General features: G+C 40.6%; 2 protein-coding genes across 4 annotated transcripts in view; one reads left to right on the top strand and one right to left on the bottom strand.

Annotated features, from left to right (window-relative positions):
* Positions 1 to 16,660, bottom strand: part of HPS5 (HPS5 biogenesis of lysosomal organelles complex 2 subunit 2) — a 42,038-nt gene extending 25,378 nt beyond the window's left edge. Inside the window, exons 1-8 of one of the 2 annotated variants that reach the window (XM_020907713.2) lie at positions 16,522 to 16,660; positions 9,792 to 9,955; positions 7,978 to 8,088; positions 7,745 to 7,809; positions 7,100 to 7,292; positions 5,854 to 5,987; positions 2,305 to 2,517; positions 1,919 to 1,990 (exon numbers count right to left, since the gene is read on the bottom strand). In XM_020907713.2, the coding sequence (XP_020763372.2) occupies positions 1,919 to 1,990; positions 2,305 to 2,517; positions 5,854 to 5,987; positions 7,100 to 7,292; positions 7,745 to 7,809; positions 7,978 to 8,088; positions 9,792 to 9,899 (896 nt within the window). In that variant the 5' untranslated portion in view covers positions 9,900 to 9,955; positions 16,522 to 16,660. Of the gene's footprint in view, positions 1 to 1,918; positions 1,991 to 2,304; positions 2,518 to 5,853; positions 5,988 to 7,099; positions 7,293 to 7,744; positions 7,810 to 7,977; positions 8,089 to 9,791; positions 9,956 to 10,279; positions 10,428 to 16,521 lie in introns of those variants that run through there. The other variant, XM_020907714.2, reaches the window with a different exon arrangement.
* Positions 16,661 to 16,894: 234 nt separating this feature from the next.
* Positions 16,895 to 25,023, top strand: part of GTF2H1 (general transcription factor IIH subunit 1) — a 31,590-nt gene continuing 23,461 nt past the window's right edge. The window contains exons 1-2 of one of the 2 annotated variants that reach the window (XM_020907716.2): positions 16,895 to 17,119; positions 24,018 to 24,186. In XM_020907716.2, the coding sequence (XP_020763375.1) occupies positions 24,033 to 24,186 (154 nt within the window). In that variant the 5' untranslated portion in view covers positions 16,895 to 17,119; positions 24,018 to 24,032. Of the gene's footprint in view, positions 17,120 to 20,384; positions 20,431 to 24,017; positions 24,187 to 25,023 lie in introns of those variants that run through there. The other variant, XM_070457313.1, reaches the window with a different exon arrangement.

Here is a 25,023-nt window from a genome sequence, read left to right as displayed (position 1 = left end):
GAGGCCCAGCACAGCCAAGTAAATAAATACAAAAATTTTTTTTTTAATTTTTTTAAGTTAAAAACAGGAAAGTGATATCAGTGTACCCAAAAGGAAATTAAGTATACAAATTTGCTTCCTCGTGGGATTTCCTCATGGGATTCGTGGGTATAACAGTGAAAGTTATCATGACAAAATGGGGGGAAAAAAGTAACAAACGGTCCTCTTACTGATTTTTTTATTTAGTCATTATTTGAGAACTTTCTACGTGCCGAGCACTGTGCCAACAGTAAAGGAGCTAACAGTGTGGTGCTGGGACGGATATGCACGGTACAGTGAGACAGGATGGTGATGGAGAAATGAACAAAAGTGGTAACAGTGCAAAGGAGCAAGCGTCTGATATAAGCCACTGGAGGAGTCAGGGAAGGCTTCAAAGTGGCACTAATTATTACTTAAGCTGATGAGTAGGCAGAGCCAGATCATGCAGGGCTTTGTTAGGTAGGCAGGAGCTCTAACGGGAGCTTTAAATAGCTTACCTCAAAAAACTAACACTACCAGGAGAACCACACAGACTGTGGCCTTACCATTAAAAAACATACTCTTGGGTAAGGAACTTCCCCCTACACCCCACACATCACACCACAGTCAACAAATGTTTAAGTGTCTATGATGTGCCAGGCATTATGCCAAACACTGAAAAAAACACAGTAAATAAAACAGACACCAAGCCCTCATGGACCTTACTGTCTAGGAATAAGATAGGCGTAAGTATTCTTGCCTGGAAAATCCCATGGACGGCAGAGCCTGGTAGGCTACCTTCCACGGAGTCGCAAAGAGTCGGACACAACTGAGCAACTTCACTTTCACTTTCACATGTATTTGAATATGTAATGATAAACTGTGATAAGTGCCAAAAACAAAGAGTTTTTAACATGCTTCATCTATGAGCAAATAAATAGCTTTCTCCAGTTAACTTTCAGGATGAATTATGGATTTATCAGAGTTACACTCTTTACAATTGACTTCCAAATATTTCAGTGTAGGTAGTGCAACATATACATACATTAGTTAAGGGCAATTAGTTGACATTTCAAGTACTTTGTTTTTTGTTTTTTTTTAATTACATTCAAAGAGAGGTTAGTTAGCCTTTGAAAAACTCAATCAGGAGCCAAACTCCAGACTACCCTGTAAGAGCTCTACAGAATGTTTCCTGAATCTGCATTAAAGATCTTGTTAATTAGCCTAAGGGATATTAGAAATCATATCCTATTGCTGAAATAAGAGAAGCTCAAGAGGTACAGACTGACTGGAAACCATACACTGGGCACTCCCATGCCTGTAGTATGAGCTGGAAGAACTGGCAAGCCCAGCAGCTAACTGCTCTCAGTGGCACTCTGTGCTACCACTTAATAATAGACTTTTTTGTACCTAACCCAACTAGAAAGATAGCTAAACTCTGACATTAGAACATGGCTGGCTGGATCCAGCTTGAGCAGATCTTTCATGCAAAGCACCTAAAGAACAGGGAGCTGAAATTTCATGTTTACAAGAACAAACTCTACAACTACTTTTGCACCTGCTTGCTAAGAAACATACATATGCAGCAGATTTCAGTCTGAGGCTTGCTTTCATTGTTGTATTCCACCAGGGAGGGGAGGTTATGAAAGAATGTGTACCTATAGCTCTGAGCTCTAATTGCCAGATGTACCCAACAACTATAAAGTGTTCAAGTGGTTTAGGGCAGTTCAAAACAGAAAGGGAAGTGTATTTCTATGCTTTTTTTTCATTCCTCTTATATATAGCACTTTACACAGTCGTTTCCTGATTCTCTAAAAATGATTTAGTACAAAAACAAACTGAAAAAGCTAACTGCCTCTGAACAAGAAACAGATGAAGTTTTTTTTGTTTGTTTTTTTAAGGCTCAAAAAGAGAAACTTACCTAAGATGTAAGAGTTTGGGGAAAGACAAAGACTGGGAGGATCCAATTGTATGATCATACTGAGGTTCTGATCTAGGAAGTAAACATGATTAATGATTTAATCACAATATAAAAGTATCTTTTTCAATACACAGGAAAATTTCTGCCTATAAAACAAATTCAAGAGCCAGTTCACTGTATTTGCTCTTGCTCAATTTGCTTTAACCATATAAAAAATAATTGGTTAAAGACTTTTAGGTTTCTCTGAATCTTTTAATAAAAATTGTATTTCACTCTTAAAAGGTATAATAAAATCTTTGCTGCATGTAGAACGTCAGAGGTTTCAACCCAACCCTCACCCCATGTAAGTTCCTCAAATACTTGCTACTGAACATACAAGTCATTACCTTGGATTAATCACAGGAAGAGGTGGTGAGGAGAGGAGTTTCTTAAACTGATGTGTGCTTAAAACTTCTCCATCAAAGTTCGCCTCCCACATCCTGGAGCCAGGGCGAGCACAGTATATTAGGGGCTGCTGGCCTGGAGAGCACCTTCCCGGGAAGAAACACGCTCCATATTCTCCATCTCTTTCCTTGTTTCCAATTTTCCAAAATTTTTCTCTGATACCCCCCACGAAGAAAGAGAAATCATGTTTACCGACAGAAACGTCAAAAGCACTGGCACTGCAAATCCGCATGGCCGTAATAACCCCACCACAACATCCTCCCTTTCTTCATATTAGCAATTTACTGCAAAGAACAACAGAATGGAAAGATCAAAACAGGGTTACAACTCTCATTTGCCATTAACTATTTCTGTTACAGAAAGCAAAACACTTCAGGTTAGTACTCAGTTTATTAGCCACAGAATGAGGGGTCAGAGTTAACATGAAGGCTCTTTTTCAAAACTAAAAGATGAGTGCTACCAAACCATTTCCTACACCCTTAAATCCTATTGACTGCTCACCTTGTTTTTCAGCTACCCTGTAGAGGCCACTCATCTACTGTCCAATCCTGTCTCCAGGCCACTTGTCTGTCACAAATACCCAATAAACGCCTCACTCTTTCCTCAAAACGCTAAGTCCTTCTGGAAGTCTGTACCTTGGAACATTCCATTCCCTTAGGATTACACCAACTAGATATATAAAAGAACAGCACACACAAAACTGCCTGAGAACATGGAGGGTGAGAATGAGCATGGCTCTTCCCAAACACTCCTTTATCTTTCACGGGCTAACTCTATCCTTCCTCCTCTGACAGTCTTCTCTAACTCCTACAAGCAGAATTTCAGGCTTCCCACCCCATGTTTTCAAAGCATTCACCACATTGTATGTGGTAGCGCTGTCTACTTGAACAGTAGGTGCTAGTGGTAAAGAACCCACCTGCCAATGTAGGAGACGTAAGAGACTCGGGTTCGATCCCTGGGTAGGGCTTTTGATCCCCAGGTAGGGAAGATCCCTGGAGGAGGGCACGGCAACCCGCTCCAGTATTCTTGTCCAGAGAATCCCCATGGACGGAGGAGCCTGGCAGGCTATAGTCCACAGGGTCGCAAAGAGTCAGACACGACTGAAGCAACTTAGCACCCACGCACACACCCTGCGCTTAACTTGCTTCATGAATAAAACAAAACATCAGCTTTACTAGAAGAATAGTTTTAAGGATTAACTAAAATAAGCCAGAAATGTATTTTATTTCCCAAATAAGTAATGAAACCGTAACTTCTATTGCTCTGTATGCACTTCAAAGCACTTCCACATCCATATTCTTCTAGTAAAGCTCATTAACAATACTGACAGAAAGTAGCAGGAAAAGCAACCTCCTATCTCACTTTGGTTAGTTATCAGGAGCCTTGGTTTGAACAAAAAAAAAATGTTTGTTTGGAAAGGAACATAGGTTGAAACAAACAAAACTTTAACATAAATAAAAGATTTTAATTATTGTACTACCCACGTTCCCCCAAACTGAATTCTAGCTAATGAAGAAGACATTTCTAAAACATGTTATCTTTAAAAAAATAAATAAATAAAACATGTTATTTTTGCAGTTGGCCATCCTCATAACCAACTCTAGTCACAATCCTGTGAAATGGGAATTAGCAACTATACTGCACAGAGATAAAAATAAACCTCCATTTATTTAGCTCCTTATACCATTTCACTAGATTCTCAAAACAACCCCAGGAAGGTGTTAATTCAGTCCAGTGTTCTGACCACTTGTCAGAATGTTAGTCAAATTTCTGAACTGGACTGTGTGGTAAACAGGAAAAACCACAGATGGAAGAATATTTATGAAATTTGTGAGGTTAATTAATATTTTATCGAAATCTCAAGGGTAGATTTAATGGCTAAAAGGTCCAATATCAAAGGATATACTAGAGGTGACTGAGGTACAGAAAAAGCATGAAATCAAGACAAAAAGATTCTATTCTGCCTCCTCCAGCTGTGTGATGTCAAGCAAGCTCTATTACTCACTAGGTCTAGGCTAAAAATGAACAGGTGACACTGGATGATGTCCAGTTCTGTAAGTCTAACTTCATCACTGATCCACAGTCTGAAATAAGTCGGAACCAAGTACATCCCCCTTCCTACTAATTCCGGGTAAGTGGATCCTTTGCATCTCAAAGCCTTGCTCCACAGCTGTATACCTAGGTTCTGATACCAGACACCTGCAACCTGCTACTTCTGGTCTCATTTCCACAAGTCTTTCTCATCCCAAGAAAACAAAATGCAACCTCTCCTCACCGTCTCATGAGATAGAAGAACCCCCAGAAAGACATAAAAAATTTCCAATCCTGGATAGTTCTAAGAGGACCAATTTTCAAACCCTGATTTTCCACACGTACACTTTCTTAAAATGATCTGAGAGCCCATGTACTTACTTAGAGTGACATTTACAGCTGTCACTCTCAGTATGATGCAAACTTACCAATGTGATCCCCAGCAACTCCCATCTCAAGCCAGTTGGACACATCTTGGAATATGCCTAATTCTTTTTCGCTGCTCCCCAAGAGGCTGTACCTTCCTACTAGAACAGCCTCTCCCCTCCTACCCCTGTGCCTTCAAACTTCAACTACTAAACCTCCTCATCAAGTTACTGAAGCTGGCTAGTGGACTCACAGGGATTTATTAAGCAATTCTCTCTTCTTTTACATGTGCTCAAAATTCTCCATAATAAATTTCTAAAAGAGGGAATGGGTTCAGAGGAATATGGTAGCTGGCCAAGGCTACTGGAAGGGAAAAGGCAGGGTGGGAGGCAGTGAATATTTCTATGCAGTGAGATCGGCTGAGGAACTTAAGCACAGTGATACACAAGATTTATTCATTTCAAGCCATTTCCTGTTCTGTTCTGGTATTTCACAGCCACCACCAGCACATTCCTTTGCCGTTCACAGGTCTTTTGGCTCGACCCTTGAGATTTCATTAAATAACTGTCAGCTGCACAAAGTTTTCAATTATTCTTCACCCAATTTTACCTTTTAGTAAAATTCTATTAAACACACAGCAAAATTCCCTGTCACCATAAAACCTGAGCTTCTGAGCCATGTGGGAGAGCAGTTCTCCTGGGTTCCATTATCCTTGTTCTCCACCTGGGCACCTTTCCCAAAAAGTCTCTTGCTTTTCCAGCAAAAGAAAAAAAAAAACAACTACACAGCCAATTTCAACAACAACAACAAACTCAATCAAAGAAAACTCCCTGATTTCCCACACAGCAACAGGCCTTTGTTCAGCCTTCCTTCATGGCACTTAGACCAGGCTTCTTGGTAGAATGGAGTATTTGCCTTAGTCACCCACTGGACTCTCATCTATATCCTCTCTGCTCTCTAGCATCAACTTGCACAGAGCTGGTTCCTTATTAATATCTGTATAACTGAATTGAAGAAATTGGGCAAGATGACTTCTAAGTCCCTTCCAGTTCTGAAATTCTGTATTTTCAATAACTCATGGTTAGCAAGTATACCTCTCAGTGTCACACAAGAAGGATCGAGTAAGCGAAGATACAAGTAGTCTTCCATCCAAGTAATCTAACTGGACAACACAGGAATCAACTGTCGTTATTGTCTGAACAGGGAACATCACAAAGGCAGCAGCTGCCTAAAGGGGATGCGACAAGAAAATAAAATTTATCTTTATGTATACACATAATCCTCCTCTCTTTACCTTTTAAATGAAAACAGTTTAGATAACAAAACAAACATTTTAAATGGACCAAAATTAATTTGCCTGTTAGACTATCAAAGTTTCATCCATTCATTTTGTGAAAAAATTTTCTATGTAACTGAAGAGGAGGATTCTTAAGGCTCTGTTCGTGATTATCTATTCTTAGAGTTGGAATGAAAAAGATGAAATAAGTCTTGGAATATGAGAGAGAATTGTTTACTTGTAGACAGTACTTCTCCACTTGGAAAAAAAGACAAACTAGGGCTAAGAATCCCAAATGTATTTTGGATGAAAATACATTATGAATCAAGTGGTAACTGTGATGGGTCACCATGAATATTTCATTAACACATCAAGAATACTCTGATGTGTTAACTAAAATAATTAGGCAATGGTATTTAGATCTCTTCTAATCTGCCACAATCCTCCAAGGAAATAAGCCAATGAGAGACAAGTTCCCCACTTCTAATGTAACAGCTTTGGAAAAGGAGGACAGTGAGAAGAAAGTCCGCTGTCTTAATGACAAACTGGAGCATTCCAGGAAGCCTCAGGACCCACATTGCTGAGACCAATCCAGGGGGTACCTTTAAGATTCCATTCACAAGTTACATCCATCCTGGAAGAAAGTGTACCTGCACTCAAGATTTCTTCGAAATGGGGACCAGAAGAATAGGAGCCTGGGCAACTGGGCATTCCTCCATGTCTGCCATTTTATTCACATAACTAACAAACAGGCATCTGTTCTTCCTTGACTGCCAACTATTAAAGAACGCTTTATTTAAGTGGGCCATCCAGGTGAATTATGGAGTAATGTGATACAGAAAGCGCAAATTATGAAAGTTAGCTCACAGCCATTCTGCAACATGACCAAGATAAACCAGGGTACCATACATACTACACGCAAACAAGTTTTCTCAAAATTAATAGTCTGGGCCCCAGATAACTCTGCAAGACATACAGATCAAACTGTGTTCTTTAATTGAAATTCTGTAAGACAATACCTTATATATTCACCCACTTACACAAAGCACTGAACTGATTCTCACCTTTGTTTGCTTAGAAGTGTTGAGTTTGATGGCAGAAACTTTCCCCAAATGATCACCTACAAATACTCTAAGAATAGCTGTATCCCAACAGAGAGCTGTAACTTTCCGGCCTTTGTGTTCTGAAGACACATAAATTCGTTCTGGTTTTCCACGACGCTCTTGATTTAATTCCCAAACAACTACAAGACCTTGACTGCAAGAATGGAGACACAGAAGCAAATTTTTGGCAGTGGTGAAAAAGGTACAATTCCGCTGCATCACAGTATCAACTATATTAAATATATAAGCATATTCTTATTCTTCAGAAAAGAGGAAGTAGAAAGCCAAGATATTAATCTCCTTGCTTTAGTCCACCAATCCAATACAATACAGAACTTTGAGGTTCTCAATTATGCTACCTTTCTATTTTGAGATCTCAGAAATGTTGCCTCATATTAGTGTTTTCCACAAATCCTTTGGTGACCGAGTGCGCACCTTGGTTTGCTTGGGTCTAAATGGTTTCCCAGGTCACAGGACTTTCAGCGCTAAAAAAACGTGAGGCCCAGGCGCACCAGGATGGTTGGTCACCCTAATACACACACAACCACATTTTTCAATTTCAGATGCATTTGGGAAAGATCAGAGAGTTTCAAAACAGTTTCTCACCTGGTCGCCACAGCAACATAATCATCATCATGTAAACAGCAGGCGATCTGAGAAATTGCACCTTCCTAGAGCACAGAAGAAAAAGTATTAGGCAGCTCCTCAAAAATGGGTAATTTACTACTCAATCTCAGGTTTTACCTTCTTCTTTTATGCCAAATGATATTTACAAAGGAGAACTCACATTTATGACAGCTACTCCAGACAGTACATGACAGGGTAACCCTTAATCTTACCCTGTGAGAAAGAAAAAGCCTGTGCTTCCAGCCTTCTTTCTGAATGAGGTTGAGTCCTCCACCTGAGCTGCCCAAAGCCAACCATTTTCGAGACACAGCTATGCTTGTGCACTAGGAACATGGAAACAGACAAGTGAGAGACTCGGTCACGCAGCAAATAAACTATCTACGGAAATAAGATCCTGAGAACCTGCATCAGGTTCCTGCCCACCGCCCTACCCACTGCCCAGTCAGACACAATGGGACTCAAGCTCTTATTCTAGAATAGTGAAGGTGGGTACGGTAGCACGGCCGAGCGGTCTAAGGCGCTGGATTTAGAATAGTGAAGGATACAGAACAAAGGACATTTCAGTTTTAACTTTTTAATTGAATCTCAAAATGGCTGAACAGGTTCAATTGTATAAATGAGTAATTTCGCCCTTTGGCAGAAGCCAGTTACTAGCCCATTCATATCTTCTGGGCAATTCAGCTAGGTCATTCCAATGCTGACACAATGATGGAAGATCAAGTACCCAGGGGATAAAGCAACCATTTTAACCATCTGTTCAGGTAAATCCTTTCTAGTCTGTATGATGAGCACAGAAAACCCACAGCTCTGAGAGCAAGTGAGACTGCAGACGACGCAAATACAGGTCGCTGTACTATGACTTCTCCCCACACCTTCCTCTCCTTATCCATCAGAAAAAGCATGGGCCACGCTGTGCCCAGTACACTACGGTAAAAATTACTGGTTGGCAAACCAACATATTCCCAATCCTCTTCAACCTTGTTTCTTTCTACTATAGAAGCTGGAAAATCCAAATCTTCACTTACCCAGTTTCTTTTGCAACTAGGGGGAGCCCTGGGACTCAAGTCCAGCTAATGAGACTATGCCCTGTGGGGGCTTCCTGGAATACTCTGCCCTCTCAGATAAATGGTAGAATCTGAAGGGGAGAAAAGCCTTTGTCTCAGACACCTCCATCTCTGCTACTGGAGATAATCAAGAAGCCAGCACACTTATCTTGCAAATGTGACCAATGGTCAATACACAGAAACTAGCAGAGCAGGAAAGATGGAGAGCCTGGGTGCTAAGGAATATCAGTGGCCACCACACTAAACCCAGAAGCAACGACCTCCAACCAGGTTATAAACACCTTTATTGCTTGGGCTATTACTGAGCAGATTTTCTGTAACTTGCAGCTAAAAAAAATGTCAGCTATCAACCCTCCTGTTGCTCATATTACTTTGCCTATTTCTTCAGTTCCTTTGCTCAGAGGCTAGAAGGGTGCTCTGGAGTGAGGAATTGGTTATGTGACTGTTCTTTACCATGTCATTCCTGAGTTCATCAAATGAACTCAGAGTGTGAGAGAAGCTCATACTCCTTCCCACAGAACTAATTTTTGGCTAATTTTGTAATGCTAAATTTTAGTTCTGTTCCCTAAAACAGAGGGGGTACATCAAATTCCTTGTTTTGAAATGAACTTCATATAACTGCAGTGGTTGCTGTTGTTCAAAAGGCAATGAGGTATACTCATTTAAAGTATGTTATTTTCAAACAAATATTACCTTCTGAGAGAGTTTGGGGGAGGGGGTGGATTCAGTAGTCAATATCATGATTTACAAGGATGGGAAAGAAGAATTCAATCAACTGCTTGAAAAATAAATCAAGAAAGCACTAAGAAAACATTACTTCTATGCAAAGTATTACAGCACAGGTAAGAACACCCAGGATTCTATAAAAAATAAAAAATGTGGGGGGGGTGCGCACATGTAACAGAGAGAGAACCAAAATATGAATGTGAAAATAAAACTGATACAAGGATCAAGAAAATCACCTTCAAACGAGTGGAGTCCAGCCTCAGAGCTGAAAGTAATGGATCCAGAGACTCAAATTCTGCAAGAACATGGCTGTAGGACTCTGGTATTACTGGCACAAAAGTCATTTACCCAGAGAGATGAAACTACGTTGAGGGACAGGCACAGTGATCCTGAATAAAACCTGCAGAAATATAATTTAAGAAGCTCACCACTCTTTCAGCAAGCATTAAATGAACAGGTGTTACAGCAAAGAACAAAATCTGACTCCATGTTGGATCTGTTCCTTTTAAACTTTGCTCCCCATTGCTGCTGCTATCCATACATAATGGCCTGCCTCAAGGAACCCTGCCCCTCTGCCTGAATCTTAAACCAAAATGCCTTTGTTCAGGACCCTCTCCACCTGTGCATGGCTACAGGAAGGAGGAAATTAACAGTCCCCTCCCTGACGTTGGCCATTCCAGGAGATAGTTGCAAGATTAATAGCCTTTTTACTTTACTTCCTCACCTTCCTCCCCACCGCTATAAAACAGTCTGGTATCCAGACCCCAGTAAGATGGTTATTTTGAGACATGAGTCTGCCATTGTCTCGGTCAGCCGCCTTTCCAAATAAAGTTGTCCTTTGCCTCAACACTTCTGTCTCCGATTTACTGGCCTGTCAGGCAGTGAGCAGAGCAAGCCTGGACTCGGGAACAAGTGGAGAAAACATGGAAACATGAGAAAAGGGCAAGGATTCCCTCCTCTGGAGCTGCCTGGCATCCAGGTGGAGAGAAAACATGTACAAGTAACATTATATGTGACAGTCAGCTTGTACTGTATCTCCCTGACTAAAACTCCCAGGGAACGAAATCCAGATTCTCCAGGTTCTCCACAATCCTATCCTACTCTATTTCTCTAACAGTATAGAAGAGACACTGCAGAACGTAAGGGGAAATTTTGTCAAGCTCCTCTGTGGTAAAATAGCAACTCCAGCTGCAATGCTTTGGGCTATAAATCATCTGTCTTTAAGTCTCTCACTACATTCAAAGGTTATAAGCCCACAATTCAACAGTGTTTAACAGGAAAGGGCTTCTGGATGGCTTCCTCCAGCCTGTAAGTGAGAAGTCGGATGCCGAGAATTAAGCACACCAAGGGGAATGAGAGCTTCACTATCAGACCTGATAAGAAAAGATAGGAGTAAGAATTCACATCCCTGGGATTGCAAAAGTCAGACACAACTTAGTGACTAAACAAAAGAATACAAGGGAGCAAATGCCAGCTTCCCAGTGAAGACTTTGTAAACTGAGACAAGCATTCTTACCTCTTCAACAACACTCAAGTTTATGTTTCTGTCAAATTATGAGAGTTTCCAGAAAAAAGAAATAGAATTTAAGAAAACTCTACCCATTAATTTTCACTTTTCCTCAATGTTTTGTTACCTACCAAGCTGAGAATAAAAAGCAAATACCAAGGAAAAATTCAGAAATAATTGTTTATACTTGTTTTTAATTATTTATACCTTGTGGTTTTGGTGTTTTTTTCCCCAAAAAAACACATGTATTCACTCACTCATTTATTCAACAAATATGTACTTAGCACCAACTATGTGCCAGGCATCCTTTTAGGTCCCAGAAACACAACGGAGCACAAAACGAGTCCTAGCATTCACGAAGCATACCTTCCAGGGGCAAAACACATATAGAAGCTTACAATACTTTTTACTGCATACACATAACATAGTTTTATTTTCTGCTATTAATGCTGTTTTTAATACAGCTTGATCTCTGCAAGAATGGTGTTCTGGAAAAAAAAAAAATCTTTAGTAGTTCTCCTATACTCAAAATATTATTTAAAAATCTTCTCTCATTCTTTCACCCATTCACATTATTAAATATTACAGACACAGAAAAATCAGGATCACCAGACAAACAGCTCTGCTCACCATCCAGTTCTACAAGGGTAAAGTCTTAACCTGCTGCAGCTGCTGACCCACCAGGGCACTCTGAGAGGAAATTAAGTCAACAGGATGAGGCCCACTGCTCCGGACAACAGGCCCCTCAAACAGATGTTTATCTCAGGAAGAATTTTAATCACCTCAGATTTTTATACCTCCCCAAACATAGAAAAGCACTAAAATCTGTTCTTTGTGATTAGCAGTAGTCTTTTACCAAGATACAGGCTTGCCTGCACTTATTTCCTAGCTAAAATTCATATGTAAACTGTCTTCTCAACATCTTCTAGTAAAATACGAGGCACAGTGGTGCTAACAAGACAAAATAATTCCAGAAAGCAGTCATTTTATAATCAACTAAGGAGGAAAGACAAATCACACACACACACACACACACACACACACACCCTCATAAGGGGAACAAAAGCAAAGTAATACGTCAGGACACAGAGGACAGAGGGATCACACTGAGTTAAAAGTAACCACAGAAAACTTTCTAAGGGAAGTGGCACTAGAGCTGAGGAAAAGGCGAAGGGTAATAAGGCAGTAATAAGCCAAGTATTTATTGTTGTTGTTCAGTCACTAAGTGGTGTCCTACTCTTTTGCAACCCCATGGACTATAGCCCACAAGCCTCCTCTGTTCATGGGATTTCCCAGGCAATACTGGAGTGTGTTGCCATTTCCTTCTTCAGGGGATCTTTCCAACTCAGGGATAGAATCCATGTCTCCTCCATCAGCAAGTCAGAGGATATACTTGGAGAATATACGATTAGTCTTTGGTTGAAACACAGGATACAAGCAATGGAATAAAAAAAGATAATGCTGGATATTAATTCAGGTACAAGTTACAAAGCACTGTGAATCTCAAACCAAGGAACCTGAACAAATTATAATTTGGTAAGCAACAGAAAGGCATTGAAGTACTGGTAGACCACATAATTTCTGTGAAGTGCTGTGGGAAGACACCAGAAACCAAGGACTTGAGAAAAGGGGATAGAAGTGAGAAACGAAAGATAAGGACTCAAGACATCTTGTGGAGAAGGAGAAAACCTCTCTTGACCTTATGAGCAGGGGAGACTCAAACAGATATGTAGGTAGTAAGCGAACAGAATTTAGAATGATAGGGACTGAAGATACAAGAAAAAGAAGATGAATCACTGTTTAAGATCCTAAGGAAGATAGAAAGGAATGACATCAAGACCACAGTGGCTATCTCTTCCACTTGCAAACTTAAACTCTGATATGGATAGACCATTTGGCATTGATCTCAGTGAAGAGAGAATGGCCTGGAAATTATGACCTAATCGGGTAAAACACCTAGTTTCTATTTCTCTGAAAAAGACTTAATGGAGATGAGAATGAAAAGAGAACAGCATCTACAATGTCAGTTCTCAAGAGAAGCTGCTGGGTGTTAGCGAAAGTGAAAGTTACTCTGTCGTGTCTGACTCTTTGAGACTCATGGACTGTAGCCCGCCAGGCTCCTCTGTCCATGGAATTTTCCAGGCCAGAATACTGGAGTGAGTAGCTGTTCCCTTCTCTATGGGATCTTCCCAACCCAGGGATCGATTTCAGTCTCCAGCATTGCACACGGATTCTTTACCATCTTGAGCTATCAGGGAAACCCAGTGATAGTGTTACACCCATTCCAAATTTATACCTTCCCGTGTGCTTACCATCTCCGAATAGACACTTTACCTCCCAGACCTACTTACCAAACTCTTCCCAGGTTTTCAAGTCCAGCATCAGTTCCACTTCTCATCATTCTCAAAGTGGAAGACTCATAGATAACTTGGGGCACACATCCACGTAATTCAAAAATTAATCTGAATTAAGGTTCTGGATCCCTGAACATTTTCAGGAAGGGAAAGGAAGTGATCCCCCATTATACAGAGCGAAGTAAGCCAGAAAGATAAAGACCAATATAGGATACTAACACATATATATGGAATTTAAAAAGATGGTAATGATAACCCTATATGCAAGACAGAAAAAGAGACACAGATGTACAGAACAGACTTTTGGACTCTGTGGGAGAAGGCGAGGATGGGATGTTCTGAGAGAATAGCACTGAAATAAGTATACTATCAAGGGTGAAATAGATCACCAGCCCAGGTTGGATGCGTGAGACAAGTGCTCGGGGCTGGTGCACTGGGAAGACCCAGAGGGATGGGATGGGGAGGGAGGTGGGACTGGGGATCAGGATGGGGAACACATGTAAACCCATGGCTGATTCATGTCGATGTATGCAAAAACCACTGCAACAATGTGAAGTGGGCTGCACAGCCCACTCCTCCAAAGCTCACACCATTATAAGGTACTTTTTTACTACTGGGCTGAAACCTGATGACTTGGAGCTTTTATTCCCAACTGTGGCTTCTACAGTTTAAGAAAATGTCTGCATGCATGCTAAGTCGCTTCAGTCGTGTCTGACTCTTCTGTGACCCCATGGACTGCAGCCCTCCAGGCTCCTCTGTCCATGGGATTCTCCAGGCGAGAGTACTGGAGTGTGCTGCATGCCCTCCTCCAGGGGATCTTCCTTACCCAGGGAGCAAACCTGTGTCTCCTGCATTAATAGGCAGGTTCTTTACCACGAGTGCCTCCTGGGAAGCCCAAGGAAATGTTTACTCCTTACAAGACAGTCCTTCAGTATTTGAAAAATGTCATGAGATCTTCTAAAAATTTAACACCACCAGTTCTTCAATCATTCTGACCTGACAATTTCCAAATTCCTCTCAGTTCTGATAAGCCTTCCACATAGGACCTTTAGTTTGCCTGAACATGTCCTGTCCAGAATTGAACAGAAAACTCTTCAGTAGCTTGATAACCAGAATAGAGTAGAAACACTAACTTCCTTGACCTGGACACTACGTTTCTATATTACATCCTAAAATAGTATCAGAGCCAGTTTTCTGTTGTTGTTTTTTTTCCAGGTATGTTTTTAAAGTAGCCATGTCACACTTCTGATTCAACAGAGCAAGAAGCTAACTAACACCCAAAGAAATTTTCAAACAAAATTAATATAATCTTCCTAGCTAGTACCTGGGCTTCCCTGGTGACTTAGTGGTAAAGAATACGCCTGCCAATGCAGGAGACACAGATTCAATCCTTGGGTTGGGGAGTTCTCCTGGAGAAGGAAATGGCAACCCACTCCAATATTCTTGCCTGGGAAATCCCATGAATAGAGGCGCTTGGCAAGCTGTTATCCATGGAGTTGCAAAAGAGTTGGAGACAACTTAGCAAGTAAACAACATCAGCCAGTACCTAGATACAGTAGAATCAAGCTCAAATTGAAAGCTGCTATTAATCAAATTCAACAATGGATATAAAAAGTACCCAGAAATGTTTAAGCTGTTCAGACAAGAACAATAGAATGTTGATACTTGTTAAAGTTTGGTTAGGTATACATGAGGGTTCACTATACTATCCTGTTTATCTTTGTGTTTGAAATTTTTCTGAACAAGATTTTTTCTTGAGTTACATACAGTTAAATTACAATGCTGCTAGTTTCAAGTGTACAGCCAAGTGATTTAGCCATGCACATATATGCATTCAAGACTTTTAAGTAAATTCGTAACAACAAGAATCTCTGTACAAATCTTTCATTCTATAAACTTTCTGTGCCTCCATGGTTTAATATATGCTGTTTCTGGACTCTTCCTCCACAGAAAAAACCCGTCTCTCCGCAAAACTGAGTTTAACTATTACTTCTGTCACAGTTAGCCAAGCAAAACACTAAGCAGAGGGTGGCCATAAATGCTTACCAAAGCCAATGAAGAAACCTTCTGAAGAGTTGGTTTACTAAAGGTCACAGAGCTCATAAGCAGAGGTGAGACTAAAACCCACTAATCCTGAGTCCAAATCTAATTACCTTTTCATTTCCCCTATTGCTTGATGGCAACATAAAAGAGCAGTATGATCCAAAAAAAAGGTTTTTCTCTTGGCCTAGTACTCATTTTACTGAACCAGTGTTTGCTGTGTGAACACCCAATGCAAATCACAGCGTTCTCTTTTCCCCACTACCTAGTGAAAGGAAGAAGAGGCAAGAGAGAAAAAAAAAGGAAGAAAAATTAAAGATATTATGCCAAGAGGAAGTTGGGGATTCCCTCATAATGAGATCTTTCTATAAAGAAGGCTAAACGCCAAAGAACTGATGCCTTTCGAACTGTGGTGCTGGAAAACACTCTTGAGAGTCCATTGGACAGCCAGGAGATCAAACCAGTCAATCCTAAAGAAATCAACCCTAAGTATTCTTTAGAAGGAGTGATGCTGAAGCTGAAGCTCCAATTTCTTGGCCACCTGATGCGAAGAGCAGACTCTTGGGAAAAGACCCTGATCCTGGGAAAGACTGAGGGGAGGAGAAGGGGCGACAGAGGATGAGAAGGTTGGATAGCATCACTGACTCAAGGGACATGAGTTTGAGCTAACTCTGGGACAGAGTGGAGGACAGCGAAGCCTGGCGTGCTGCAGCCCATGGGGTCGCAAAGTCGGACACGACTGAGTGACTGAACAACAACCCAATAGAGACTCCTCTCTACTTTAGACCAAGAAATGGCGACTCACTCACTCATGCACTCAACATGCCTTGCACGCATCATTGCAGACATCTTACCACAAGCTCCCTGCCTAGCGGAACTCCTAACTTAACAGCAGTTAACTTTAATACTACATTCAGATCTCTGGAAAGAAGCCGCGATAATCAAGTTTTCAAAGCCAGGCTCACAGCCTGTAGATCACAGCCCCTCTCCACCACCTCTAGGCCAGCAGCCCCCAACGTTCTGTGGGTCACAGCCTCTCTCCCAGTTAGGTGTCCGCACACTCACCGCGCGCTAAGAGCTGCACCTGAGCTGCAGTCTTCCCTCCTACTCCTCCCCTCCCAGGCGAACGTCATCCCGGAGCGCCGGGGACGCCGGGACAAAGCTGTTAACGGTACTTCCTCGTCACGTGATGGGTTACGCCCTGCTTGCGCGTGGTCCCTCCCCCTCCGGCCGCGGTCGCGATTACGCTCTCTGCGGCCTGCCTGCTGCCGGCCGAAGACGCAGCGCCGAACGGGACCGGAGGAGCCCTAGGCCAAAGGGGTGAGACAGCCAAGTTCCTGGGACCTTTCACCGCCTAAAGCCGGCGAGAATAAATGAAACAGGCGGGCACCGGCGGAGGAGGGAGGGAACTAGCGGAAGGTGTCATGGCGGCCGCGCTCTGGGGTCACGTGCCCCGCAGGCCCGCCTTGGTACTTCCGGTCACGTGCCCTCAGAGTTCTCGCAGCCAGCGATGGAGGCGAGACCCCCTGGTAACAGAGGCGGTGGCGGCGGCAGCGGCTACTGGGTTTCAGCCTCTTTCCCGCAGCATCTTTAAGAAGCTCAGCGGAATTCGACTTGACCCAGCGCAGTAACTTACTCCCTGCCCAGGGCCGTCTCCCACCTGGTAAGTTTAGACTGAAAAATGGGGGTGGACGGGTGGGTGATGAGCTGACAGGCCTGGGGGCCGCAGGACGGCACGGAATCTGCCCCTTTTTCCTGTATGCCTGTCGCCGTTGCTGCAATTCCCAATTCTTCTGTCTCGGTTAGCCCTTTATTATTTTGAATAGAGGAAGAAGCGACCCCGTATTTGCTTGTCTATAGGAAGCCAACCCCTCCACTGAAAGCAGGGACTCAAAAGATGTACCCAAAGCTGTGATGAGACTTGGCTCATGAGGGTGAAGGACGTGGAAGCCTCTCTCTGGGTGAGGAGCCCTTCCCGTTAGAGAATGTGCTATTGAGTCTTTCGGTTTCTGTAAGGGAAAAGCTTTCATCTTAGTTCCACACAACTTTTACTTCGCTTGTCAATCCTGTCCCTCTTAAAATGACCTTAACACCTGTGCCAGTTCACCCCACCCCCGCCAGTCACACACCAAGTTTTGATCTATGCCCAACTTGATCATGTTTAAGCACCAACACATGGAAGTATATAATTTATTTTAGAAATTCTCCAAGGCTAAATTGTGTAAGGAAGTGTTTTCGGTTGACTCTTAAACACCTGTTTTAGGGTCTATAAAATGAGGGGGGAGGGGGACGGGAGGAAAGAGATAAAAACTTAACCTTTTGCCCATTAGCAGACCCAGTTTTAAAAACATACCAAAACTGTGTGGTTTAAAGTATACCTTGCAGTAAGTACTGACTCCATGAGAAAGTGGAACAATTTTTCCTCGTGAATTCTTACCAGAAACCCCAGATGTATAAAGCAGCGTGCCATGGTGGAATTGCATTTGGGAGCACCCATCCTACCCACTCATCATCCCCTCTTGGAACACAGCTTGAAAGTCACTGAACTCGACTTTGGTAACTAAAGCAAGGTTGCCAACCCTAAGGTAGATTTTGAAAAATTAAAGGTAGAAAAATGAGATGGAGGTCACAACAGAGGGGAGGGTAACCTCAGGCTTATGGCATACAAAAGGACTAGACTCTAGAAGGAATTTTGTACCTTTTAGCAGACCAAAATCCCTGGTTTGGAAAAGAGGGAGATAATTTGGAGCCATTAAACCTGTTCTGCTACTCTTAGCCAACACTTAGCAGTGCAGCAGATTGAAAGATTTGAGTCTCTTCTGGGTGATGTTAATAATAAATAAGTATGGTAGTGCTCATGTGGGAAAAAAATCCACACAAGTGCAGAGAGAGCTGTTTAAAAATACTAGGAAGGTTGATACAAAGAGTGGAATTGGTTAAAAACAGTGCACCAGACGATCAGCTTCAGTCAGTTGTGGCTGCTGCTTATACCTCCTACTCTAAAGGCTTATATCTTCTTCCTGATAGTCTGTCTGTACATCTTTTAGCCCTGCTTTTCTGTGCTGCTGGTTTTTCCCTCACCATCAGAAGTTGTCAGAGCATTTTGCCCACTATTTCTACTTCATGGATACTGCTACTAGAAGTATCTTTAGTTCTTTCCTCCTTTCTCCACTTTGATTACCAACTCATCGCTGTGCTCTCACTTTTGGTATCCTACTGTTGTCGGCATGCAGCATTTCTTAGTAAATACAAGCATACACTTGCCTCTGTCTTGCATCTCTGTCGCATTTTCCTCCTCCTTCCTCTCCCTGCGCTGCTGTAAAATAAAAGTGCTTGGTCTTAAAATTGCTACTTCAGTTATTCCATTTAATGTCCTCCTTACATATGTGACTGTCCTTTAAACAGTACATTTTGGTCACTCTTTACATACTTCCAAGGTCTTATTCCCTGTAGTGCTGAATTGTTAACATTTTTTAGGCTTGCCTAACGGCAAGCAGCATTCCAGATCTCCATTTTGTATGCTGGCAGACAGAAGCACTTTCTCTAATAATAATCCTCCTTTTAGAGAGTGATACGGAATTTATTTCATGTGTCGCCTGTTTTGTTTTCCTGCACCATTTATCTCTCATGTTGGAAAGGGAATGGAAATCCAGAGATACAGGATGTAGGAAATGGAAAGTTAAAGATTTCTGGCGAGTAGTTTCAAATTATTCTTATCCCTGTTTACTTATAAGCCAGTTATTGGAATCTGTGAGAAATGGTACTCTGATCTGTGAATTGAGTTCCTGGCATTTAGTCCAGAATGTATGTACAAAGGTTTCTTGTTTCTTAACCAAGATTATACCCTTTTAACAGCAGAGATATTCCATAAACGTCACAGGTGTTTAATGGACTGTTCCCTCGGGCTTAAATATGCTGCTGGGCCCTGTATTGCCATGAACAACATATGCAGCCTCTGCCCTTCTTTATGAAGCTTGCAGTCTTTCCGGGAGACAGACACTAAAGAGTTACTTTAAAAATTAATTACAATAGTGATAAGTGCTGTAAAGAGAAGAACAGGAAACCTTGCCTGGTGACTTTGAAACTTAGAGGAGACCAAAAAATGAGCACAAGCAAGTTGATGGAAAGGGAGGAGACTGTGTTAAGGCTCAGTGCAAGTAAATATTTAACTGCAAGTGAATTAATGCCTTTGCTGGAGGATTTTGCTATTTAAAGAAGTCTTGTGGCAGATTATTTCATAAAGTAATCTTTTAAGTAAAGCTAGATCTCCAGCAAGCCGCTTTATTTAAATGTAACCACATCAGCATTTTTCCTAAACAAAATGTTCTGTGGCTCTTACAGAGTTCTACTAGAAAGAACTTTTGCCTCCCCAAAGAGCCACCTTCAAGAAAAATCTAGAAATCTTAGACACCATTGCAGGATGGTACCACTGGTTCTGTTAAACTTCCTGAAACTGGTCCTTCTATGGTTAACAGAGGTGCTGCAGATGAGCAGGGCAATTTGCCAAGCAAGTTACCTGTAAGACAATCGACTAGTTATTCCCAGTGTTCAATAACTTAACTCTGATGCATTTGTAAAGCTCCCTCTAAATGGATTTTAATATGAATGATTTTACTTTTGTTTTTCCAAATTGATTTAAAGTAGCCAACTAATAGTTCTATTAATCTAGTTATCCTCCACTTTACAGTTCCTCTGTCTGCATTCATCTTTCTTCCTTAGTGACCCATCTCAGAAAAGTTTTTTCTGTACTTTTCCAAAGTTAACACTTTTACTTGTGTGTGTAAGCCCAGTTAATTGGGGACGTTCTCTATCAGCTGTCCTTGCTTTTCCTCCATACATGGACATACTTAAAATTATCCTGTCATTATTTGCTTATCCCCCTCCACACACCCTCCCCACCTGTCTCTCAGATTTTAATTCATGTTTCCTAAAACATGGTTCCTGTGGCATGCAGTTTAATTTTACAAAGTATAGGTAAGTTTTTTTAATTTTGTAATAATTAATGTTATATTAATGTTAAAATATTTAATGGTTCCATAGATGTTATAAAAATTAGTCTAAGTTAAAGTTCTATTACTAAATAAAAATAATATGCATATTACAAAACTTGAAGACAACAGTTGCTTTACTTCTTACTCACGCTAACCACCCGTAACATTTTCCCATGTTACCTTATAGATACAGTTTGATAGATCATAAACTCTTGGAAATACTTTTTTTTTTAGGTATTTAGTTACTTGACTGCACTGGGTCTTAGTTGTGCTGTGTGGGATCTAGTTCCTTGACCAGGGATCAAATCCAGGCCCCCTGCCTTGGGAACCCAGAGTCTTAACCACTGGACCACCAAGGAAGTCCCTGGAAAGACATTTTTAATAACTTTTCCTCATTACAAAATACAGTGTTTATTGTAGATAGTCAAGAAAACAAAAAGAACATTCAAATCATGTGTAGTCCTGTCACCACAGATAACCACTACTAAATTGGGTATATGTCTCTCCTGTCATATATATTTGCAGAGTAGCATAATGGAACTCCAAGGTCAGACTGACCCAGATTCAAACCCAGTTCTACTTCTTGATGCTTTGGGAAACCTTCTGGATTTCTTAGACCCAGTTTCCTTTATCTGCAGAATGGAACTAATAATAGAACCTACTTCAGGATTGTTAACTGGGGACTCAATGAGATAATGCCTATAAAGAATTTAGCCCAATTCCTGGCATGTATTACAAGCATTCAATAAATTTTAGATAGGTTTTTTAAAACTTAAGAATATATCGTCAAACTAAGGTTTTTTGCTTGTTTTGAGCACCTAGCAGGGAATGTTTTTAATGGCATTAAATAGTCCTTTAGGGACTTCCCTGGCAGTCCAGTGGTTAGGACCCTGTGCTTTCACTGCCGATGGCCAAGGTTCGATCCCTGGTCGGGGAACTGAAATCCTACAAGCCGCAGCACAACCAGAAAGGGGAAAAAAACACTTCTTTAAAACCATGGTTTTTCAAATTTTTTAAGCAACAATAATCAAAATCTCAGGAGGACATCAAATAAGTAAATCAGTTAAAACATGTCATTAAGAATTTTAATCCTAAAAAAAAAGAATTTTAATCCTTTATCATATATGATGTATATTAAAGCTGGATGTTCTAAAGTAGCATAGGAAAATGCTTTCAATGACAAGTAAATAAGTTGATTAACTTGGGGCATTTTTTAGAATCCTTTTTTGTTACTGGACTTAATGAAGCTCAGTCCCAGCATTTATAAATGCCTACATAATACAGACTGTCTTTACCTGCATGACTTAGCGGTACCTCAGACTCATTTTCAGAGCTCAATTGCTTGTCTTCACTTGCAAACTTGTTTTTTCTTCTTACTGTTTCAGTAAATGGCATCACTATACTCATGTCAGTAACACTTAGAAGTGGGGTGTAAGCAGCTCTGACATCTTCAGCACAACATCTATTAATTCTGCTTCCTCATTACTACTCCTTGTCTCTCCTCTCCATTCTCACTGCCCCCAGCCTGCTTCAGACCCTTCTGGTCCCTCTCTTCAGTCTGTCTCATATTGTCTCAGATTAATTTCCTAAAATACAGATTGCTCCCTCATTTCAATCTTTTAGAAGTTTTCTGTTGTCAGCCACACAGTGGTGTATTTTCCATTGTCTGCCTCCATCTTAGCTGTTCAATTTCATATCCTACTGATCCCCATTATGAATTTTGTGCTACATCCAGAGCAAACTAGTAACCAACCCTAGCCCCAGTCCTCTAGTTCCAAACCTTTGCCCCAAGCCATTTCCTTTGATTACAATGCTTATTTTCTTTTCTCTGTCAAAACCCTCATTCAAGACCCACATTCGTGAATAACATATATTAAAAAAAAAAAAAAAACTACTGATTCATGTAATAATATGGTGAGTTTCAAAAAGCCAAAAACAAAAGCATGTGCTGCATGATTCCATTTCCAGTGAAATCCTGGAACAGACAAAAACTAACCTGTGGTAATAGGAATCAGAACAGTTGCTGGAGGGTGGGAGGAAGAGAATAGACTAGAAAGGGACGTGAGCAAACTTAGGAGAGTGATGGAAATGTTCTCTCTCTAGTTTTGGGTAATGGTACGTGGGCATAAACGGTTGTCAGAATGGATCAAACAGAACACCTAAGAGCTATGCATTTTGTTGTTTTGTTAATTATAACTGTATATTTCTTAGTTGCCCTAAGGTATCTATGACAAAGCCTCTTGTCATATGAAGAAGTTAAGTGCCTGAGTCCTAAATCAGAACGTTTTTTAATCTCCCTGAACTTTACACATTCTAATTTGTATACACTCACAGGCCTATCTTGCTCACTGGATTGGAAGCTTTCTGAAAGCAGAAATTGCCACCAGCAGACATTTGTCATAATCCCTAGACTCTTTGGCTCAGTACAGAACTATTGAATAAATGTGTTCACACTCTTTTCCACTTGGGGGTTGGAGCAACCTGTAAGGAAACTTACAAAAGGGAAGATCTGGCTAATCAAAATTCAGGTAGTCAACTTCAGAGAAATTAAAATTTGAGTCTTTTTTTAACTTGTGTTTTTGATATTTAAATCACTGCCTCAGTGAATAAGAAATATTGCAATAAAGCTTCACTTGTTTGCTCAGATTTAATTCTTATGACACTTGTGTGTGTTAACTTCTCTGAAATTATAACTTACACCTGAACAAGTAAATCTTTTTAAGTTATATTTTAAGTCATTGCTTTGAGGATGAAAACAAAAGTCATAACTTCACCAGAAATGGCATGTGTGCCCTTTGTGCCACCAATTTATTTCCCCATCCCAGCCCATGGCAGACTTCATCAGTTGTGGCATCTTTCCTGCTGAACCCACTCATTCTAGATAGCCACACTCAAGGCGCTAGGATTTGGGTTGGGTGGTTGAGAATCCCAGAATTGGGGAGAAGTTGGGGGAATCTCCAGACAAACGTTTCCTAGGTAACGGATTAGCCATATACAAATGAAACTAGCAGTTGAAGACATTTCATTGTTTAAAAATGTGGAAAATGGTGTCCAAAGTGTCAAGTTTTAAATTATTTCAGTTTTATTTTTAAGAACACAGAAGCTTAGACCAAGTTTTTAGATCTGGGAGTGGTTTTAGGAAGGCTGCACAAGCCCCGTGGCTCTTGGTTTTTTTCAGTTGAAACAGTTTGAACTGAATTGTCCAGCAGTATAATTCTGAAGTTTTACAATTCCAAGAATAGGTCATAAACCACATATTTGTAGTCAAATCATACGTTTAAGGTTTAAGAATATAACTGAGGAAAACAAAAATAAATCAAAAATACTTTGATTAGCACATGTAGAAACGGTTTGAAAACTGGCAGGCGTGTCAGTTTTAATTGTTGTATAAATTCACACCTGTGGTATGAGCAGAATGAATTTAAGTTTTAAAGGAATAGCGCAATACTTCAACTTTGAATGAGGGAAATGACTTTTTTTTCCCTTTCCTTATTACTCATTTTATATTTAGAAGGGACTCAAAATCAACAAATCCAACCCTAATTGAGATGTGAAATCTTTTTTTTTTAGCACCTTCTAGCCGTCATGGCAACTTCATCTGAAGAAGTTCTGTTGATTGTGAAGAAGGTGCGACAGAAGAAGCAGGATGGAGCTCTGTACCTCATGGCAGAAAGAATTGCTTGGGCACCTGAAGGCAAAGATAGATTTACCATCAGCCATATGTATGCAGATATCAAATGTAAGTCAGCTATACTAAGGTGTGATGTATGTTGTTTTTGTTAGTAATTTTATAAGGAGACAGCTTATACTATCTTTGTGGATTTTCTGTTGTAATGTCAAAAAATCAGTTGTATTGACATAATTACAAAGTGGGGTCACCGAATGTATATTATTCTATCACCTGCTTTTCCACAATAATAGAGTATGTACAACTTCACATGTAAATCTATCTCATGTGAAGCTCTCCACACATACTTTCTTTTTAAGAGTTGCCTAATAGTCCACTGGATGGATTTAGTCATTTATTTAATCTATTGAAGGACGTTTAGGAAGTTTCCAGAATTTTGTTATTGAAAGCAGTGTTGTAGTATTGACCTGTGCACTAATATCTTTTTGAGTAGGTCATATGTATGGGATACACCTCTTCAGTGAACTTACTGGTTCACATGGTTCATGCATTTAAAATCTTGATAGATGATGCCAGATTGCCCTTAATAAAATTGTATCATTTAAGTAAAGTTGTCTAATCTTTGGTGATGTGGCCATCATCTATTGAGAAAATAAGCTCAGTTTTATATAAAATGTAGATGGGAGAAATACAGAGCATAATATATTTATATCCTTTTTATGATTTTCAGGTATGAAAGCTAACATCAAAACCCCTTCTCTTTTCCAATTAAATTAACTTTGAATTTATTACCCAAAGGGTAAGGCACTTTGTGGCTCAATAATTAAGTTTAAAGGCACCAAGTGAATCCTGAGATTTAGAACCTTTACTCTGAAAGGGATTTCTGCAGTTCACCTATCTAAAAGATCTTGAATAGGAGGGATCCCAGGGGAGTCTGGGCAACAAAGC

The sequence above is a fragment of the Odocoileus virginianus genome, chromosome 28 (genome assembly GCF_023699985.2).
Source record: "Odocoileus virginianus isolate 20LAN1187 ecotype Illinois chromosome 28, Ovbor_1.2, whole genome shotgun sequence".
NCBI classification, from domain to species: domain Eukaryota; kingdom Metazoa; phylum Chordata; class Mammalia; order Artiodactyla; family Cervidae; genus Odocoileus; species Odocoileus virginianus.
The sequence above is the reverse complement of the archived record's forward strand: the minus strand, read 5'-3'. Positions and strand labels throughout refer to the sequence as shown.